This window comes from Eumetopias jubatus, unplaced genomic scaffold, assembly GCF_037043125.1.
Source record: "Eumetopias jubatus isolate StellerSeaLion01/CBP00866 unplaced genomic scaffold, mEumJub1_p1.0 scaffold_13, whole genome shotgun sequence".
Taxonomy (NCBI): domain Eukaryota; kingdom Metazoa; phylum Chordata; class Mammalia; order Carnivora; family Otariidae; genus Eumetopias; species Eumetopias jubatus.
Window position 1 is genome coordinate 11,483,488 of NW_028274819.1, and position 18,437 is coordinate 11,501,924.

Here is an 18,437-nt window from a genome sequence, read left to right on the forward strand (position 1 = left end):
GAACAGATCAACGAAACTAGGTGCTTGTTCTTGGAAAGAATTAACAAGATTGATAAACCCCTGGCCAGACTTATCCAAAAGAAAAGAGAAATGACCTAAATAAATAAAATCATTAATGAAAGGGAGAGATCACAACCAACACCAAAGAAATACAAATAACTATAAGAAGATATTATGAGCAACTCTATGCCAGCAAATTAGATAACCTGGAAGAAATGGATGCAGTCCTAGAGATGTATCAACTACCAAAATTGAACCAGGAAGAAATAGAAAACCTGAACAGACCTATAACTACTAAGGAAATTGAAGCAGTCATCAAAAATCTCCCAAGAAACAGAAGCCCAGGGCCAGATGGCTTCCCAGGGGAATTCTACCAAACATTTAAAGAAGAATTAATACCTATTCTTCTGAAACTCTTCCAAAAAATAGAAATGGAAGGAAAACTTCCAAACTCATTTTATGAGGCCACCATTACCTTGATCCCCAAACCAGACAAAGACCCCATCAAAAAGGAGAATTACAGACCAATATCCTTGATGAACATGGATGCAAAAATTCTCACCAAAATACTAGCCAATAGGATCCAACAGCACATTAAAAGGATTATTCACCACGACCAAGTGGGATTTATCCCTGGGCTGCAAGTTTGGTTCAACATCCGCAAATCAATCAATATGATACAATACATTAATAAAAGAAAGAACAAAAAACATATGATCCTCTCAATAGATGCAGAAAAAGCATTTGACAAAGTACAGCATCCTTTCTTGATCAAAACTCTTCAGAGTATAAGGATAGAGGGTACACATCTCAATATCATAAAAGCCATCTTTGAAAAACCCACAGTGAATATCATTCTCAATGGGGAAAAACTGAGAGCTTTCCCCCTAAGGTCAGGAACACGGCAGGGATGTCCACTCTCACCACTGCTATTCAACATAGTATTAGAAGTCCTAGCCACAGCAATCAGACAACAAAAAGAAATCAAAGGCATCCAAATCGGCAAAGAGGAAGTCAAACTCTCACTCTTTGCAGATGATGTGATACTGTATGTGGAAAACCCAAAAGACTCCACCCCAAAACTGCTAGAACTCATACAGGAATTCAGTAAAGTGGCAGGATATAAAATCAATGTACAGAAATCAGTGGCATTCCTATATACTAACAACAAGACAGAAGAAAGAGAAATTAAGGAGTCAATCCCATTTACAACTGCACCCAAAACCATAAGACACCTAGGAATAAATCGAACCAAAGAGGCAAAGGATCTGTACTCAGAAAACTATAGAATACTCAGGAAAGAAATTGAGGAAGACACAAAGCAATGGAAAAACGTTCCATGCTCATGGATTGGGAGAACCAACATTGTGAAGATGTCAGTGCTACCTAGAGCAATCTACACATTCAATGCAATCCCCATCAAAATACCATCCACCTTTTTCAAAGAAATGGAACAAATAATCCTAAAATTTGTGTGGAACCAGAAAAGACCCCGAATAGCCAGAGGAATGTTGAAAAAGAAAAGCAAAGCTGACGGCATCACAGTTCCTGACTTCAAGCTCTATTACAAAGCTGTAATCATCAAGACGGTATGGTACTGGCACAAAAACAGACACATAGATCAATGGAACAGAATCGAGAGCCCAGAAATGGATCCTCAACTCTAGGGTCAACTAATCTTTGACAAAGCAGGAAAGAATGGCCAGTGGAAAAAAGACAGTCTCTTTAACAAATGGTGTTGGGAAAATTGGACAGCCACATGCAGAAGAATGAAACTGGACGATTTCCTTACACCACACACAAAAATAGACTCCAAATGGTTGAAAGACCTAAACGTGAGACAGGAGTCCATCAAAATCCTAAAGTAGAACACAGGCAGCAACCTCTTCAACCTCAGCCGCAGGAACTTCTTCCTAGAAACATCGCCAAAGGCAAGGGAAGCCAGGGCAAAAATGAACGATTGGGATTTCATCAAGATAAGAACCTTTTGCACAGCAAAAGAAACGTTCAACAAAACCAAAAGACAACCGACAGAATGGGAGAAGATATTTGCAAATGACATATTAGATAAATGGCTAGTATCCAAAATCTATAAAGAACTTACTAAACGAGGATGGGTTAGCCTGGTGACGGGTATTAAAGAGGGCACGTTCTGCATGGAGCACTGGGTGTTATACACAAACAATGAATCATGGAACACTACACCAAAAACTAATGATGTAATGTATGGTGATAACATAACAATAAAAAATTAAAAAAAAAATTAAACTCAACACCCAAAGAACAAATAATCCCATCAAGAAATGGGCAGAGGATATGAACAGACATTTTTCCAAAGAAGACATCCAAATGGCCAAAAGACACAGGAAAAAGTGCTCAACATCGCTCGGCATCAGGAAATCCAAATCAAAACCTCAATGAGATACCACCTCACACCAGTCAGAATGGCCAAAATTAACAAGTCAGGAAACGACAGATGTTGGCAGGGATGTGGAGAAAGGGGAACCCTCCTACAATGTTGGTGGGAATGTAGATGGTGCACCCACTCTGGAAAACAGTATGGAGGTTCCTCAAAAAATTGAAAAATAGAGCTACCATATGACCCAGCAATTGCACCAATGAGTATTTACCCCAAACATACAAATGTAGGGATCTGAAGGGGTACATGCACCCGATGTTTAGAGCAGCAATGTCCACAATAGCGAAACTATGGAAAGAGCCAACATGTCCATCGACAGATGAATGGATAAAGAAGATGTGGTATGTATATACAATGGAATATTATGCAGCAATCAAAAGGAATGAAATCTTGCCATTTGCAGCGACGTGGATAGAACTGGAGGGTATTATGTTGAGCAAAATAAGCCAGTCAAAGACATTTATCCTATGACCTCACAGATATGAGGAATTCTTAATCTCAGGAAACAAACTAAGGGTTACTGGAGTGGTGGGGGTGGGAGGGATGGGGTGGCTGGGTGATAGACGTTGGGGAGGGTATGTGCTATGGTGAGCGCTGTGAATTGTGCAAGACTGTTGAATCACAGATCTGTACCTCTGAAACAAATAATACATTATATGTTAAAAAAAGAAGAAGAAGAAGAAGATAGCAGGAAGGGAAAAATGAAGGGGGGGAATCGAGGGGGGAGATAACCATGAGAGACTATGGACTCTGAGAAACAAACTGAGGGTTTTAGAGGGGAGGGGGTGGGGGGATGGGTTAGCCTGGTGGTGGGTATTAAAGAGGGCACGTACTGCATGGAGCACTTGGTGTTATATGCAAACAACAAATCATGGAACACTACATCAAAAACTAATGACGTAATGTATGGTGATTAACATAACATAATAAAAAAATGTCTATTCAGGTCCTTTGCCTATTTTCCAATGCAATTATTTGGTTTTTTTGTTTTTGTTTTCTTGCTATGGAGTTGTAGGAGTTCCTTATATATTTTCAATATGAACACCTTATTAGATATACAGTATCAGATAAATATTTTTTCTTCCATTCCATAGGTTGCCTCTTCATTCTGTTTATTTCTTTGCTATGCAAAAGCTTTCCAGTTTGAAGTAGTCCCACTTGTTAATTTTTGCTTTTGTTAATTGTGCTTTTGGTGTCAGATACAAAATAAAAACAAAAAAAAATTGCCAAGACCAATTTTAAGGAGCTTCTTTGCTTTGTATTTTTCTATGTTTGTTAGGTCTATTTATTCGTTTTCTTTAGTGGTGTCATGTGTGCCTGCTTTGTGATCTGTCAGGCTTATGTTTGTCTCTGTGTGTTTGAGGAGCAAACATCTCTCCATCTTTACAGACTTTTTTTGACATGTAAAGACCTTCTCCTGTCAGACCCCTGGGCTGATAGGATTGCCTCTGGGATCACAGTCATGCAAGGTTGGAACTGTGTCACCTGACTGCTGCTGGGTCCTCAGTTGGGTCTGCAAACCACAAGCCTATTATCAGGTGCATGATAGTCCTGGCTCCTGCTGGGTCACTGGACAGGTCCCTGCATGGGCAGTACTTTCCGTGAACCACAGCTGAGAGGGGATGGAGCCAGGTCACAGGGTCATTTCAGGATCCACAGTTGGACCAAGGTCAGCCAGCCTGCTTCCTAGGCACTGATGGGTGTGTCTCCTGGTAGGTCCCTGGGTGGGCAAGACTGCTCCCAGACCACAGCTGATGCTGGAGCCAGATCACAGTGCTTCAGGCTCCACAGCCCTAAACAAGGTTAGCAGGCCTATTACCCAAGGCTCACGTGGACATGATTCCTTCCAGGTCCCTTGGCTGATGGTGCTATTCACAGGACCAATACTAACCAGAGCTACAGCCAAATCCACAAGGGGATGAGGCTGTTTTCTGGTCTGTATCCAGGACCTGGCTTTTCAGGGTGCAAAAGGGAAAAGGACAGGCCAGGAAGAACAATTAGAGTTGGTAAATTCTGTGCTTTAGCTTTTGTGAATACAAGTCTTTTTTCTTTGGTGTGCTTTTCAATACAGCTCTCCTTGGTGGCTCCACTGAGGTTTCTCACCTCCTACTTGGAACACAAAGCTCCCACATAGAAACTTGTGTCCATGGATGGCTGCTAAAATGATTGTTTCTGTGCGGGGCTATAAGCAGGGGACCTCCTATTCCACCATCTTGCTGACCCGTAACAAACACTTTAAGGCTAAAATGATAGTATTCTCTAATAGTTATTGGACGACCTATGATAGACAATACTTCTCACATGGAGCTTGTATCACCTTTCCCGAAAAGCAAAAATCCACATTTGATATATATCTCTGTGGTGTTCCTCCTGGGCTATGAAACTCTCAGGGTTTCAGAAGAAAATCATACATCAAAAACCACTATGCCAAAGATCCTCAGGTGCCAGGCTCCCCCATCTTGCCTGGTTCAATTTAGTCCTACAACGTCTACTTCCATTTTTACATGTTTTTATAAGCCCTTTCCCATCAAACCTAATGTTTCAAGAAACATAATAAAACACCAGGAAAGCGGAATGGAAAACAGGGACATTTAATTTATTCTCATTGGGCTGAAAGGCAAGTAAGGAATATGAATCCTACAGTTTGGGATAGGAAACAAAGAACACTTATTTCCTCTTCCTTTTTCCTTTCAAGTCTTCTTCCTGGCTGATCACAATTTTGGGACAAATACATCTGACCACACCCCCTGATATTGCACAATATTTGCTTAAGTGAAAGTGGCTGAGGCAAACTAAGGGAGGAGCTCTCATTACCCTCTGCCATCACCCAATAAATAGCCAGACAAGCTCTCACCATTACAGAACACTGTTGGAGAGATGAGACAATCCCACCAGCTGCCCCTAGTGGGGCTCCTATTGTTTTCTCTTATTCCAAGGCAACAATGTGAGATCTGCGGTGAGTATGTGTTGGGCTAAAATTACTCCTACTGTGATAGTCTTCTAAAGTCTACTGGCAGGGAACTTGTTTAGAGTGACCTGAAGAAAGACCCTGTTTCAGTTCTATTTGTGGTTGGACTCTATGAGTAATGTAAAATGTGGCAGGACATGGTGAGGAAAGTTCCATAATGTATGTGGTTTTAAGAGGGATCGTAGATTCAATGCTAACTTGCCTAACTGTTCTTCCTATATGGAGATTTTCTCCACCATAGCAACCCTACCAAGCAACTGTCTATTCTTCATTTTCAGTGACAGAATATTCATGATGCTAGAAATTTTTCAAGATCATAGAAAGTTTTCTTTTGAATTTGAGAGGCAATCTATTTTTTTGAAGTTCAACCCATGGGTTTTGGGTTAACCCTTTATAACTACACAGAAAAAAAAATAGTGTTAATAATCCCTGTCAAATAATGAAGACCTCTCTTGTCATTATTGAGTTTAGATGTTCCAAGCTACACGTCTCCCTCCCTCCAACTCTTCTCCACAGGACACAGGTATAAGCTCATCATCTCCTCTGGGTATAGGATACTGAGATTGTATGATTCTATTAAAAAATACTAAGTAGGAGAAAGAAAAACTGGTTCAGGTGTAGTCTGACCCCTTACTAGCTGAATGATCTAATGTTCCTAAATTTCTTTAGCGTCATCCATAAGTTGAGGATAATTGGGGAAAGGTGTTGAAGCAAGTGATGTCATGAAGCCTGGTATAGCTCTCAGGTGCATTATTTCTCTTTTTTATGTCTTTACCCTGGAATTGAGCTTAAACACAGTCCAAAGATGACTATGTGGTGCCATGGGTGGCTACATGCTCCTGGTATTCTGTAGCCTACAAGAAGAGGTCAACACCACAATAGAAAGACTTGTGTTCACACAAGCCAAAGCACAAACTCTGCCAACTCTAATTTCTCTTCCTGGCCTGTCATTTCTTTTGTTGTATCCTAAGAATAGAGGGTCTCTGTGGAGGTTTTGAAGTTTAATTCATTGTAAAAAATAATTAACTTTGTCTTTAGTGGTCAAGGAAACTGATGAGTGGTTGACCAGGAACTGAAAACTCTGTTTCAGTGCCAGAAAATCTGCTGAACTGGATGTTTCCACAAAATCTCGCCATGACTCAACAATTGTCCAATTGTTCTTGTAACAAACCAGGACTTTTCTACAACCACTAGTTCAGATCTCCCTGACTCTCTTTTAAAGAGAAGAAAGATGGAGGGCATCTGGCTGACTCAGTCAGTAGAGCATGTGACTCTTGATCTCGGGGTGGTGATTCTGAGCCCCACATTGGGCGGTAGAGAACTCACATTGCCTCAGTTCTCTAAATATAGTGATAGAAAACTCCAGCTAAGCTAAAAGTGATAATATGTTGGTATTTTACAGTTTGTTAAGTGACTCCTTGTCCAATATCTATAAAATAGGTGTTAATATCCACAATTTTATTTTTTTAAGTATTTTGTTTATTTATTTGACAGAGAGACAGATAGCGAGAACGGGAACACAAGCAGGGGGAGTGGGAGAGGGAGAAGCAGGCTTCCCGCTGAGCAGGGAGCCCGATGCGGGGCTTGATCCGAGGACCCTGGGATCATGACATGAGCCGAAGGCAGACACTTAACAACTGAACCACCCAGGCACCCCTATCCACAATTTTAAAATGGGGAAACAGGTCAGGAAAGTTACATAAGACACCCATAGTGGTAAGTTAAGTACCACAGAATCCAGCCAAGGTCTGATTGAACACAGGGCTCATGCTCTTCTCAGTAACCTAATAACCCAAGAGATAATCTGGAGATGGGTAGGTTTTGTCTTGCTTGGGAGTGTTCACAAAGTACATTTTTTTTCTTGCTTGGGAGTGTTAACAAAGTACAGTTTTTAAAATTTTTTTATTTATTTATATTTTTTATTATGTTATGTTAGTCACCATTCAGTACATTAGTTTTTGATGTAATGTTCAATGATTCATTATTTGCATATAACACCCAGTGCTCATTACAACACGTGCCCTATTTTACAGAGAGAGAGAGCAACCATGAGCAGGGGGAGGGGCAGAAGGAGAAAGAGAGAAAGAATCTCAAGCAGACTCTAAGCTGAGCACAGAGCCCAACCCAGCGATCAATCCCACCACCCTGAGATCATGACCTGAACTGAAATCAAGAGTTGGCTGCTCAACCAATTGAGACACTCAGGTGCCCGGAACAAAGTACATTTAAAAATGTTTTAAGTGGTCACTAATTCCTCTAATTTTCCTCTAGTTCTTGGGGTCTCTGGACTCTCTTTTTACCTCCACAGTAGAATGTGACTCTCCCTATCCTTTCTCCTGAGATTTGGACAAAATGTAGGCTAAGCCTAGAGGGTTTTCTGAAAGGTGCATGCTGCCGAATAATGATCTTGATGCCAGGTCGGTTGGGCAACCAGACAATTCAGCTTTGGGGTCAATCACCACTGAAACATAGAACTGTTGTGTTGTTTCCCTCAGTATTAATCTGATTGATTTAGAAGAAGATGGAGGAGGGAAAGAACTCAATCCAGCAAGTAGAAAGGACTGGGATTCAGAAGACATGTATTCTAGTCTCCATTAAGCCTTCAATTAAGGAGTTTTTTGTTTGTTTGTTTGTTTGTTTGTTTGTTTTTAAGGACATCCTGGTCAGGCCTCATCCTCAAAATTAGTGAATGATACTAGATCTCCCAGGCAAGATTGATGTTCTGTCAGTACACATTAGTACAGCTGAAACAGCTGTTAAAACATGGAAACATTTCCATCCTGGTTGGTAAAGGAGTAATACCTGATGTAGCAGAGACTCCAGACTCACCTTTGTATTGTTCCAGCAACACAGCCAGTGACCACTGGATTGCTCTGTCTGTGCCATATCTGTTACTTAACATTTTAATACCAACCCCATTGCTAGTGTTCCTGTTCCTTAATATTTTCTTAATGTATATTTCTTATCTCCTCCTTACCCTGCCACAGAGGTAAGCAAGGAATACTATACTGCTCTAAACCCTCTGATAAGCACAATGATCAATTCAAAATATACCAAAGGAATCCATGCTGCCAATGTCCTGCTGTCCCTCAGACTTGGTGGGATCCTGAACACAAACCAAGAACAACAGCTGATCCAACAAGTCAATACCGCTGTGGAAAATAAAAGTGAGTACCTACATCTCTGGAAAATTTAGAAGAAGACTTATCTATCCATAAAGATTCTCTCCAGCCACAGATCCTTGGACAAAATTGTGTGTCCAAAGTCTCCCTGCTACATCTATCCTAGCTGTATAAAACTTGAGGGGACAGAAAGGTACCTCAAAACATCAATCCTCTGCCATTTATTCTATGTCCAGGCCTTACTTGAGTCCTGAAAAACATTTTCCTTCAAAAGGTACAAGGATAAGCAAAAGAAATTAAAGACTCTCATTCACTAACACTATTATATAAGCTAGCTGAGTTGACAACCAGACAAGGATGTGACCCACACATAAGAAAACTGACAATGGCAAGGGAATCACAGGGAAATAGAGATGAAGACTGGGGGCTTTTGTTTGTTTGTTTTTCTCTGTTTTTGCTTTGTTTTGTTTAAAGAGGGAGGGGGGAACAGATGGAGAAGAAGAGAGAGAATCTTAAGCAGGCTCCATGCTCAGCATTCAGAGCCAAATTCGGGGCTCAATTCCACAACCCTGAGACCATGACCTGAGCCAAAATCAAGAGTCAGACACTTAACCAACTGAGCCACCCAGGCACCCCAGATGAGGACTGGGGTTGAGTGCAGGATCCCCCCTGAGTCCTTCATGTCAATACTGAGCCTTAGCTTTCTAACTGAAATAAGGGGAAAATTAAGCCACCACTACCTACCTCACAATATTACTGTAAGAATTAAGAGAAGCCGGAGAATTTTGATGTTCTCTAAGGCAGAACATCTAAGTCAATTATTACTATCTTGGCAAGATGGCACCCACAGAGAATAAATCCCAAGGCTTTATTATCTATTTTTCTTCTTTTAAAATTTTTATAAGGATTGTGTGATTCCAAAAACATCTCATGATTGCATGGGGAAGACTAAGATCTAGTTTGCATTTATACAGCACTGCTAGAAAAGTCTCTGCTTTGGGAATAAATAAGAGAACAGTAAAATATTTGTACTGAGTGGGAAAAAAGAGAGAACTGACAGGCAATGTAAGTCACGAGAAAGACAGGAGGCCAAAGAAAAATCACAAGCATGTACCTTGTTAAACTTGAATACTTTTCTTTTCAGAGCCATCTTTAACCTCGGGACAGCTTGCATTGGCTATACTGGCTTTGGGAGCATGTAAAGGGCCTGACGGAATTTCTATCAATTATTCTGAACTGATCAAAATATTAGGAAATAAATACAAAGCAGAAATTAAAAATATGGGTAAGACTCAAATCTTCAGAGATCCTGGACAACCTTGTCCTCTCTTCCACTGGTTCAGAACTGAACAGTTTCCCTTTGGTCTTTCCTTCTCTTCATTCTACTCATCCCACAATCTTTGCAGATCACTTTCCCTTCTTCCCTCCTTCAACATGTGTCTTGAATTTTCTTTTTTCTTTTAAAGATTGTGATTTTTATTTATTTGACAGAGAGAGAGCACACACACACAGGGGGAGTGGTAGGCAGAGGGAGAGGGAGAAGCAGGCTCCTTGCTCAGCAGGGAGCCTGATGCAGGGCTCAGTCATGACCCTGGGATCATGATCTGAGCCGAAGGCAGACATCTAACCAACTGAGACACCCAGGCACCCCAGCGTCTTGAATTTTCCTTTCAAATAAGTTCAAATGAGCACCGATTCTACATCAACCTTACAAATGATGATGCACACACACACATACACACACACACACACACACACACACACACACACGGCACTGTTCTCTTGTTCTCTAGAGGCTTGGTTTTTAGACAAATAATGAAATACACCAGAAATAGCTGAGTAACACAAGACACTGTCAGAAGTACCAAAGCATATGATACTAGTAGAAGAACTAAAGCCAAAAGTACTTTAACACTGGGAAAAATAGGCTGACCATGACGGCTACTAGTGAGGTGCAGTTTTTATTTATACTATTATTCATTAAGCCTGTCTAATCCCATCTTCTTTTGAGATGGCCTCTACTTCTATTCCACTTACAGTTTGAACACATTACCAATGAAAGTGCAAGAGGCTTGGGGGGGGGGTGCGGATCTATGTTCTACTCCTAGTTCTGTAACCACCTGAGTATCAGAATGGTATTTTAATCTCTTTAGTGCTGAGTCTCCTCTGTCATAAAATGAAAGGAATTGAGTTGAATTTGGTGGCTCTTAACAGCCTTCACATTTCTCAGATTTGCTGATTCTTTGAGCGATCTTCCCCCCCTATTACTCACCCTTCTTAAATGTAAAGAAATTCAAACAAAGCAAATATGAATAGATCGAAAATTTATTACTCCAGTATTCTTTCCATGAGTAAGGTATTTCTTTCCTTTCTGACAGAAGACCATGATGGTAATCCACTGACTAACTACTACCAGCTCAGCCTGGACATTTTGGCCTTGTGTCTATTCAGTGGGAATTACTCAATCACTGAAGTTATTAAAATCTTGGATCCTGAAAGTAAAAATTACTATTTTCATGAACAGTTCTCAGTAGGTGAGTCATTACACCCAATTCCCTTGGCATAGAGGGCAGAGTCCCTGGTAAGTCTTTTCCTTTGAGTTTTTCTACCAGTAAATACATTGACTTTTTTTTTTAATCCTCTTTACCCTAGCAATCATGGAAGAGAATTTTCTTTTTGAGAAGAATGGATATTGGGAGGCATTTAAACATCTTCCTAGATGTGTACTATAGTAGAAAGATCCAGTTGCTACCTTACCATTCTTTGAATTATATAATCAATGGATGTTAACCTTTGACCTTATTTTTCCCATCTGTAAAATAAGGATAGAGTGTGAGAATCTTCATATAAGACATTTTAGGAAGTATAAGTATTAGAGAAAGGAAAACAGTGGAATTCATTTATCTTAACTTTGCCTCTTTCTCAAATTTATTGAGACCTTTTGCATGTGTGGGCTTACATGGACAACACAACCTCTCCAGGACAAGGCCCAATATTTTGAACAATAAAGTCTGTATCCCCAATAGAGAAGAACTAGAAATTTTCTCCTGGGTCAGCTTACACACCCAAAAAGAAGCCCCCTCTAGACAGCTAGTATTGTTGCTCAACCCTATGGCTCCAGATACACAAGCTCATCTTTCTCCAAGAAGCCCAAAGAAAATCACCACTCAGTATCTCTGTAACAAGGAGAATGTGAGATTTCTTTCTATGTGAAGGGGAAAGTATCATACGTAAAGAATATCAGGGAAACCAAATAACAAGCCAGAAAAAGACCTTATCCTCCCTTCTTCCAATCTCTTGTTTCATCCTCCCCCTTAAGAAGCTTTATTGGAAAACAATTCTCTTAAGTGCTATTTGCTAATCAGCCTAATGGAAACATTGGAACATGGCAAAGACATATTTTATTTGGGGTATCATTCTGACTTATCTCAATTCCTTTGCCAATTTGGCTGAGAGATGAAAAAAATGAAACCAACCAAGATGTAGAAGTGGAAGACTGTTCATGTGTATGCACCTGCAAATCCATGTGTTTCTATGACCAACAGGTGAGTTATTGAGTATGAAGTATGGAGTTACTCAACATAAGAAATGGATCTTGAAATATTTGAGTGGTTAGTGCTGGAGGGATGATTGCTATATCTTCAAATCCTTCTCTCCCATCATCAACTAGCATGACCAATCTTCCCAGTTTGCCCAGATCTGTCCCTCTTTTAGCATTGAAAATCCTACATACCAGGAGACCCCTCAGTCCAAGGAATGGTTGGTCACCCTATCACCAATGTTTTGTTTCCTGGCAGATACTGGCGCGATGGCTGTCCTGGCTCTGACCTGTGTGAAAAGAAGTATAACAAGTGGGCAGAACAAAATAGATACAAAGGATTTAGAGACTATTGATAATCATATGGAGTCACTGATAGCTAAGATTCTGTGTCAGAAAAAAGAAAATGGTCTCCTTGGAAACATATATAGTACAGGAGAAGCTATGCAGGTAAGTCAGGGTAAAACAGGAGACAGAGGAGAGAGTCATGAAGGAAAGAAATAGCTTTCTTCTTGGTCCCCTAAGATATTACCCATTCTGTTTCCTATACTAACTGTTTTTATGTGATTCTGCTCCCGACAGAAATGTATTCTCCTCACCTTCAATCCTTACCTTTCCATGTCCAATGCTTCCATGAAGCTTTTCCTAACTACAACTTTTTTACAAAATTCTAGAGTCCACTGCAACCTACTATGTTGTTCTATCAAACGTAATCTCACAGTTTACCATATACCAGCATTTGGTGCTTGCCTCTTACCTCCCAAATTAGATTATTAGATTATTGTTGTGCAAGTAATTAAGAGGCAGTGCCAGTAATACCAGCTAGTCTTTATTGCCATGCTCATTAACACACACAACAACCCAGTGAGGAAAATATTATTACCTCCATTTCCCAGAATGAGAGCATGAGTCATGGAGTATCAGTAACTTGCCTGACATTACAAAGCCAGAAAGTGATTCAGATGGGAATGGAAATGAAACAGCTGGTATCAAAACTCATACTCAACACCAACACCTACTCTGTTCTGTATATGTTCCTTGAAGTCTGGGGCTTTATTCCTGCATATTCACTGATTTACTCAACTCTAAGGGGTAGATACAAGAAGAGACAAAGGAAAATTTATAGAAAAAATTTCACTGAGTCTTTAGTATGAGTAGGAGTCTGCCACCCACCCCAGGATGAGAGGGCTTCCCCCCGGGGAAAGAGGACAATAAAGACAAAGACCAGAGGTACAGAAGAACATAACATATTTTAGGAAGATCAAGGTATTCAATGTGGCCAGCGCAGGGCCTTGGGGAAAATTACCAGAAGAAGCTGGGGTGTAACAGGGGTCTGATCACACAGGTTGTTTTTACTGTTGGTGCTGGTGAGGCTGTTGCCTTCCTGCTGAGTTTGGACTTCATAAAACAGTGGTTGCCCATTCTGGCTGCAAGTTTGAATCACCTGGAGGAGCTTTTGGGAAACACTAAAGTTTAGACTCCACACCAGAAACTTAGAGGTGGAGCATGGCCCTTGGTCTGGTTTCAAAACCGTATAAGTGATGTTAATTTACAGCAGGCTTGAGAGCTGCTTGGCTATAAGACAGTTTTTAAGAGGAAATTAAATAGGATCCTTTTTTTTAATATCCCACAAATGCTTGTTGACATCTTGGTTAACTTAAAGGATCTTCTGAAGAAAATGAAAGGAGGAACTGTCCTTCCCTGAGAAACTACAGAATGATGTCTGCAGGCCCAGCCCATTTTAGTCCTTGTCTTACTCTGATACCTTACTAACTTTTCCTACCCCATCATGCTGTCCCCTCCAGTTTACATCTGCTGCTTGGATAGTTTCTATACAAGAATCTATTGTACTCCCCATTGTTAGGGAAATAATGTCAGACACCTACCCTGAAGCTTGAAGATCCACCAATGTGACCCCAACCTCATTCTCAAGCCTGTTTTTTCACAGTCACCCTGAGTCTCCCCTGTATACCAGCCTCCCAGGACAGGAGGAATCCTCTGAGGATTTTGCTAAAATATAGAGTGTTATCACGGGCAGGCCATGCCCTGGCCGCACCTATCTTAGCACGCTTGATCACACGGTTCCCTCTGAGTATAGTACTCCTCCCCTCAAGTCACCTACTGAAATGCCTATATACTGTCAAGACCTACCTCAAGTACTGCCTCTCCACAAAGGCTTTCTTCAGCGTCACTAAATGTTTATGTGCTCTTCCTCTTCTGAAAGACCATGGCACTAGATGTTTCTCTTAAGGCATTCACCTGAGGGGCTCTTTTATGATTGTCTGTTAACAGCATTTATCAAGCGCCTCTATGTGACAGGTATTCTTCCAGTGTCAAGGCTACAAGAGTGAATATGGTAGAGACAGCCTGTTCTCATCGATGCCATTATCGGTTGTGTTCTTAAGCCATTCCCCGCCTCCCCCCAAACTAGTTTATAAATTTCTTGGTGGCAGGAAAGGTATCCTAGTTGTCCAAGGTGCTTCCCCTGTGGTCAATGACCCATAAATATTTACTGAATTCGTTACATGTAGGCTTTTCCCTTATTTGATTTTTCTGTAGTTCATTCTCATTCCCACTCATTCTCTCTCTCACACATTAGGCTCTCTTTGTCTCATCAGACTATTACAATAAAAATCAATGGGATTGCCAAAAAACACGGGATATGGTGCTCACAGAAATTTCTCAAGGAGCATTTCGTATGCCAACTGCTGCAGCTCAAATCTTACCAGCCCTGATGGGAAAGACCTACTTGGACATTAACAAAGACTCTTCTTGTGTCTACGGCTCAGGTAGAGTACTAAAGAGCATATTACCCAAAGCATGCGAGACTAAGGTGTCCTTAGGGACCAAAAGTGACCAGATAAACCGCTAAAGCATAACAGTTCCCAGATAGAACTCGATCCTCCATGTGTCACCAGTGATTATAACCACCTGAGGATCTGTTCTTAACAAGGTAGTAGGTGTTGTTCTTGGTTCAAACATGGATAAACAAGGTAGACTTGATTCAATGATGTCTATCTCCAAAGGCATGTTTTCTCATGGCCAGCTAGACAGATGTTCTGAGCATCATTCCCATTCTAAGCAAAGTATGGTGTCTCTGACTCTCATTCACAATGAGTGAGCCCTCGGGGAGCTCAGAGGAATATGGGAGGAATATGGCAGTGTCATAAGAAAATTACAGCATGAATCATTTATTCAAATAACTGATTTTTCAACTAGGGATGAAAGAAGACTTGACTTTTATCTCTGCTCATTCCTGGTTCAGCCACTTTCAGGTTTAGGGACCTCAAAAAAAATGTGAATCCCTAAACTTCAGTTTACTAATATAAAAAAATGCACATGATAATAGTATCTAACGTGGGTTTTTGTAAGGACTGAATGTAAGATAAGCCATGTAAAATGATTAGTACAGTGCCTGGCACTTAATATGTTTTCAATAAATGTTAAGAAATAAAAAAGGTACCCCAAAAAAGGGAAGCATTATTGTATGCAATACAATAGCAGAACAAAACAAAACAACCAAAAACAACAACAAAACCCCCAAAACTCAGGAGCCTCTGTGAGAAACGGGAGACAGGGCAATTGAATTGCTTAAACAGCTGGGAGTGGAGCCAAATACACTCATTTACAAACTGGTGCATATCTGGTTTAGTCACATGAGAGATCTGCCCCTTGGTTGATGATTCTTGCTCCTTAGAGGCCTGGGAGAGGGGTTGCATGGGTATATAAACTCAAACATCACTTTTATTATTCTGAATAGTAATTCTTGTCTGCTTTTCTGTCTCTGCCAGATAACTTCAACATCTCCACTCAGGAGCCTATATCAGTGACACCTGCTGTCTCACACTCACAAATCGAAGTAAATTACTCTGTGGTAGTCAATAATCAAATAGATAACATCATGGTCTCTGTGGCAGATGGTTCTGTCTTCCTAGATGTGATGGAAAAAGCTCAGAAAGAAAATGCAACTCTATTTAGGTATGTCTGTATGTAAACTAAGGTGAAGGTATTTGGTGATTTTGAAAGACTCAGTAAGAATACATAAGCACCTGAATACAAAGTACATTCGAAACACTTCTTTATTGGTACTTTGCTGTCCATCTACATCTCATGGCAGGGATTAAAAAAAGGCCAGACTTTTCATCTTCTAGCACACGTAGGTATTAAATTAATATTCACTTAATGGGTGAATAAGTCCCAAGGATCTCTCCTCTGTCAGTAAAATTCCTTCAACAAATAGAACCTCGGGTGCCTGGGTGGCTCAGATGGTTAAGCGTCTGCCTTCGGCTCAGGTCATGATCCCAGGGTTCTGGGATCGAGGCCCGCATTCGGGCTCCCTGCTGGGCGGGGAGCCTGCTTCTCCCTCTGCCTCTGCCTCTCTCTCTCTCTCTGACTCTCATGAATAAATAAATTAAAAAAACATTAAAAAAAATAGAACCTCTTAGGTCAATCATTTTGTGTTTAGAATACTGGGTCATTATTATTGAATCATTGACAGCTTTCAAAATCAGATGAGGGCAGTGGATGCTGATCCCAGACAGGTAGACATACACACAAAACTTGTCCTTTAAATCAGAGGTTTCACAAATGCTTCTCCATGCTCCCACCCCTTTCAGATTCATGGACCCCTAGATTAAGTTTTCCTGGCCTAAAGAGGTCAAATATTAAAATTAAGATATTGACTTTGCCTCTGAAAGGTATGGCTCACTTGACTCCCTAAATCTAATCAGCAATTATTTGTCCAGTAACATGATGTAAGATTCCATAGAGAAAATTACATATATGCATATATGTGTGTATATGTATGTAGTGATATACATATATATATATGTAAATATTATAAAGGTTGCTTTCAAAGGCTCCCAGGAAGTCAGAGAAATGTGACCAGGGAACGTGAAACAGACACTGACCATGTCACTTTTTAATAAAGACAACAGGAAATATTTAATTGTTCTTTCTTGTTCTTCTTTCCTAAGAGAAAACCTACTAATTTATGTTGCCTATAGGACATGAGGTTAACATTTTCTTCTGCTGCTTTAGTATCTTCAACAGTGACTATCTTGGGATAGAAGATTAGTAGTTGTTGACTACAGAGTGTCTACTCTGAAGGAAGGCGGGGGCAGAAACAGGCATCATTCCTCTAATTTAGCATAGATTGTGGAGTGCCTGCATCAGAATCTTGTGGAGTGTTTATGACACATGCAGATTCCTAGTCCCCACCCAGACCTACCAAATCAAAGTATCTGAGGATAGAGCCAGGAAATCCGCTTTTCTTGATAACTGCTTCAAATGATTCTTAGGTACACTGAAGTTTGAGAAATGCCCATTAAGGTTGCCTTTGAAAATTTATAAGTTCCTGTAACCCATTTATTGTCCCCACAGTTTCACAGTTGAGGAGAGCTCATGGGGCCCCTACATCACCACTGTTCGGGGCATAAAGGCCAACAATAATGACAGAACCTACTGGGAGCTCCTGAGCAATGGCGAACCCCTGAGCCAAGGTAAGGGAGAGAGTGCTAGAAAGCCCCACAGAGTGACAATGCCCCAAACATCCAGATGTGAGGGGGTGAGCTTTGGTGGGGAATGTGCCAAGGCATTGGGAAAGTGAGACTCTTGCTTTCAGCTCAGACCATGATCTCAGGGTTGTGAGATCAAGCCCCCTGTAGGGCTCCACACTCAGTGGGGAGTCTGCCTGAAATTCTCTCCCTCTCCCTCTGCCCCTCCCCCTGCTCCTGCTCTCTTTCTCTCTAAAATAAATAAATCATTTAAAAAAATCATTTGGCCCACTTCTCGTTCTTCCTTTTCAGGAGTTGGTAGTTATGTTGTCCATGCAGGAGATGATCTGGAGGTTCGTTGGAGCATATACTAATAAATTCAAACCTTCCTCAGCTGGATCAAATCATTTGCAGTGGCCTTGCAGGCAGACGTTGGCCTCATGCCATCCTTTTCACTCATCTCAGTTTCAACAGAGGGTCAATAACCTCCCCTTCTCTCTTTGTGTGTTCAATAAAAGATCAACAGCAATACAAAAAGAGCATGTTCTAATGATTTCAGTTTAAAGGGTGATTATTGATAGAGGGAAGACCACTGTAGGAAGAGGAAGGGAAAAGAGATTAGACCACATGTCTAACCCGATTTCTACTCAAGGTTCGACTGCAAACTGTGTGGGTGAACTTGGGCAGTGGGTGAGAATGGAGATGAGGTTCTAGATCTAATGTTGAAGCAGCAGCCAATGAGATCAGGTAGAAAATCTGTAGGGAGATAGCTCTCTGAGGCCCAGATATAAGGGACAAACCGAGGGGACATATTGCAGTCCACTTAGAAAGGCAGTGGGTAGAGATAAATACTGCTCTGGAGAAAGACAGAAAGATGAGGCTTCTACACAAAAGG

The 18,437-nt window shown here is 40.9% G+C and overlaps 1 protein-coding gene across 2 annotated transcripts; it reads left to right on the top strand.

Moving 5' to 3' along the window:
* The first annotated feature begins 5,246 nt into the window (after nt 1-5,246).
* On the top strand, nt 5,247-18,079 carry LOC114220170 (transcobalamin-1). Of its 2 annotated transcripts, none has more exons than XM_028117845.2 (9): nt 5,247-5,375; nt 8,375-8,554; nt 9,654-9,794; nt 10,888-11,043; nt 12,307-12,497; nt 14,647-14,836; nt 15,839-16,025; nt 17,430-17,548; nt 17,855-18,079. In XM_028117845.2, the coding sequence occupies exons 1-9, from the start codon at nt 5,297-5,299 to the stop codon at nt 17,914-17,916; spliced, it is 1,305 nt and encodes a 434-aa protein (XP_027973646.1). In that variant the 5' UTR covers nt 5,247-5,296; the 3' UTR covers nt 17,917-18,079. The 2 variants fall into 2 exon arrangements, with proteins under 2 accessions (XP_027973646.1, XP_027973647.1); XM_028117846.2 differs by having other exon boundaries at nt 10,891-11,043.
* The last annotated feature ends 358 nt before the right edge of the window (nt 18,080-18,437 follow it).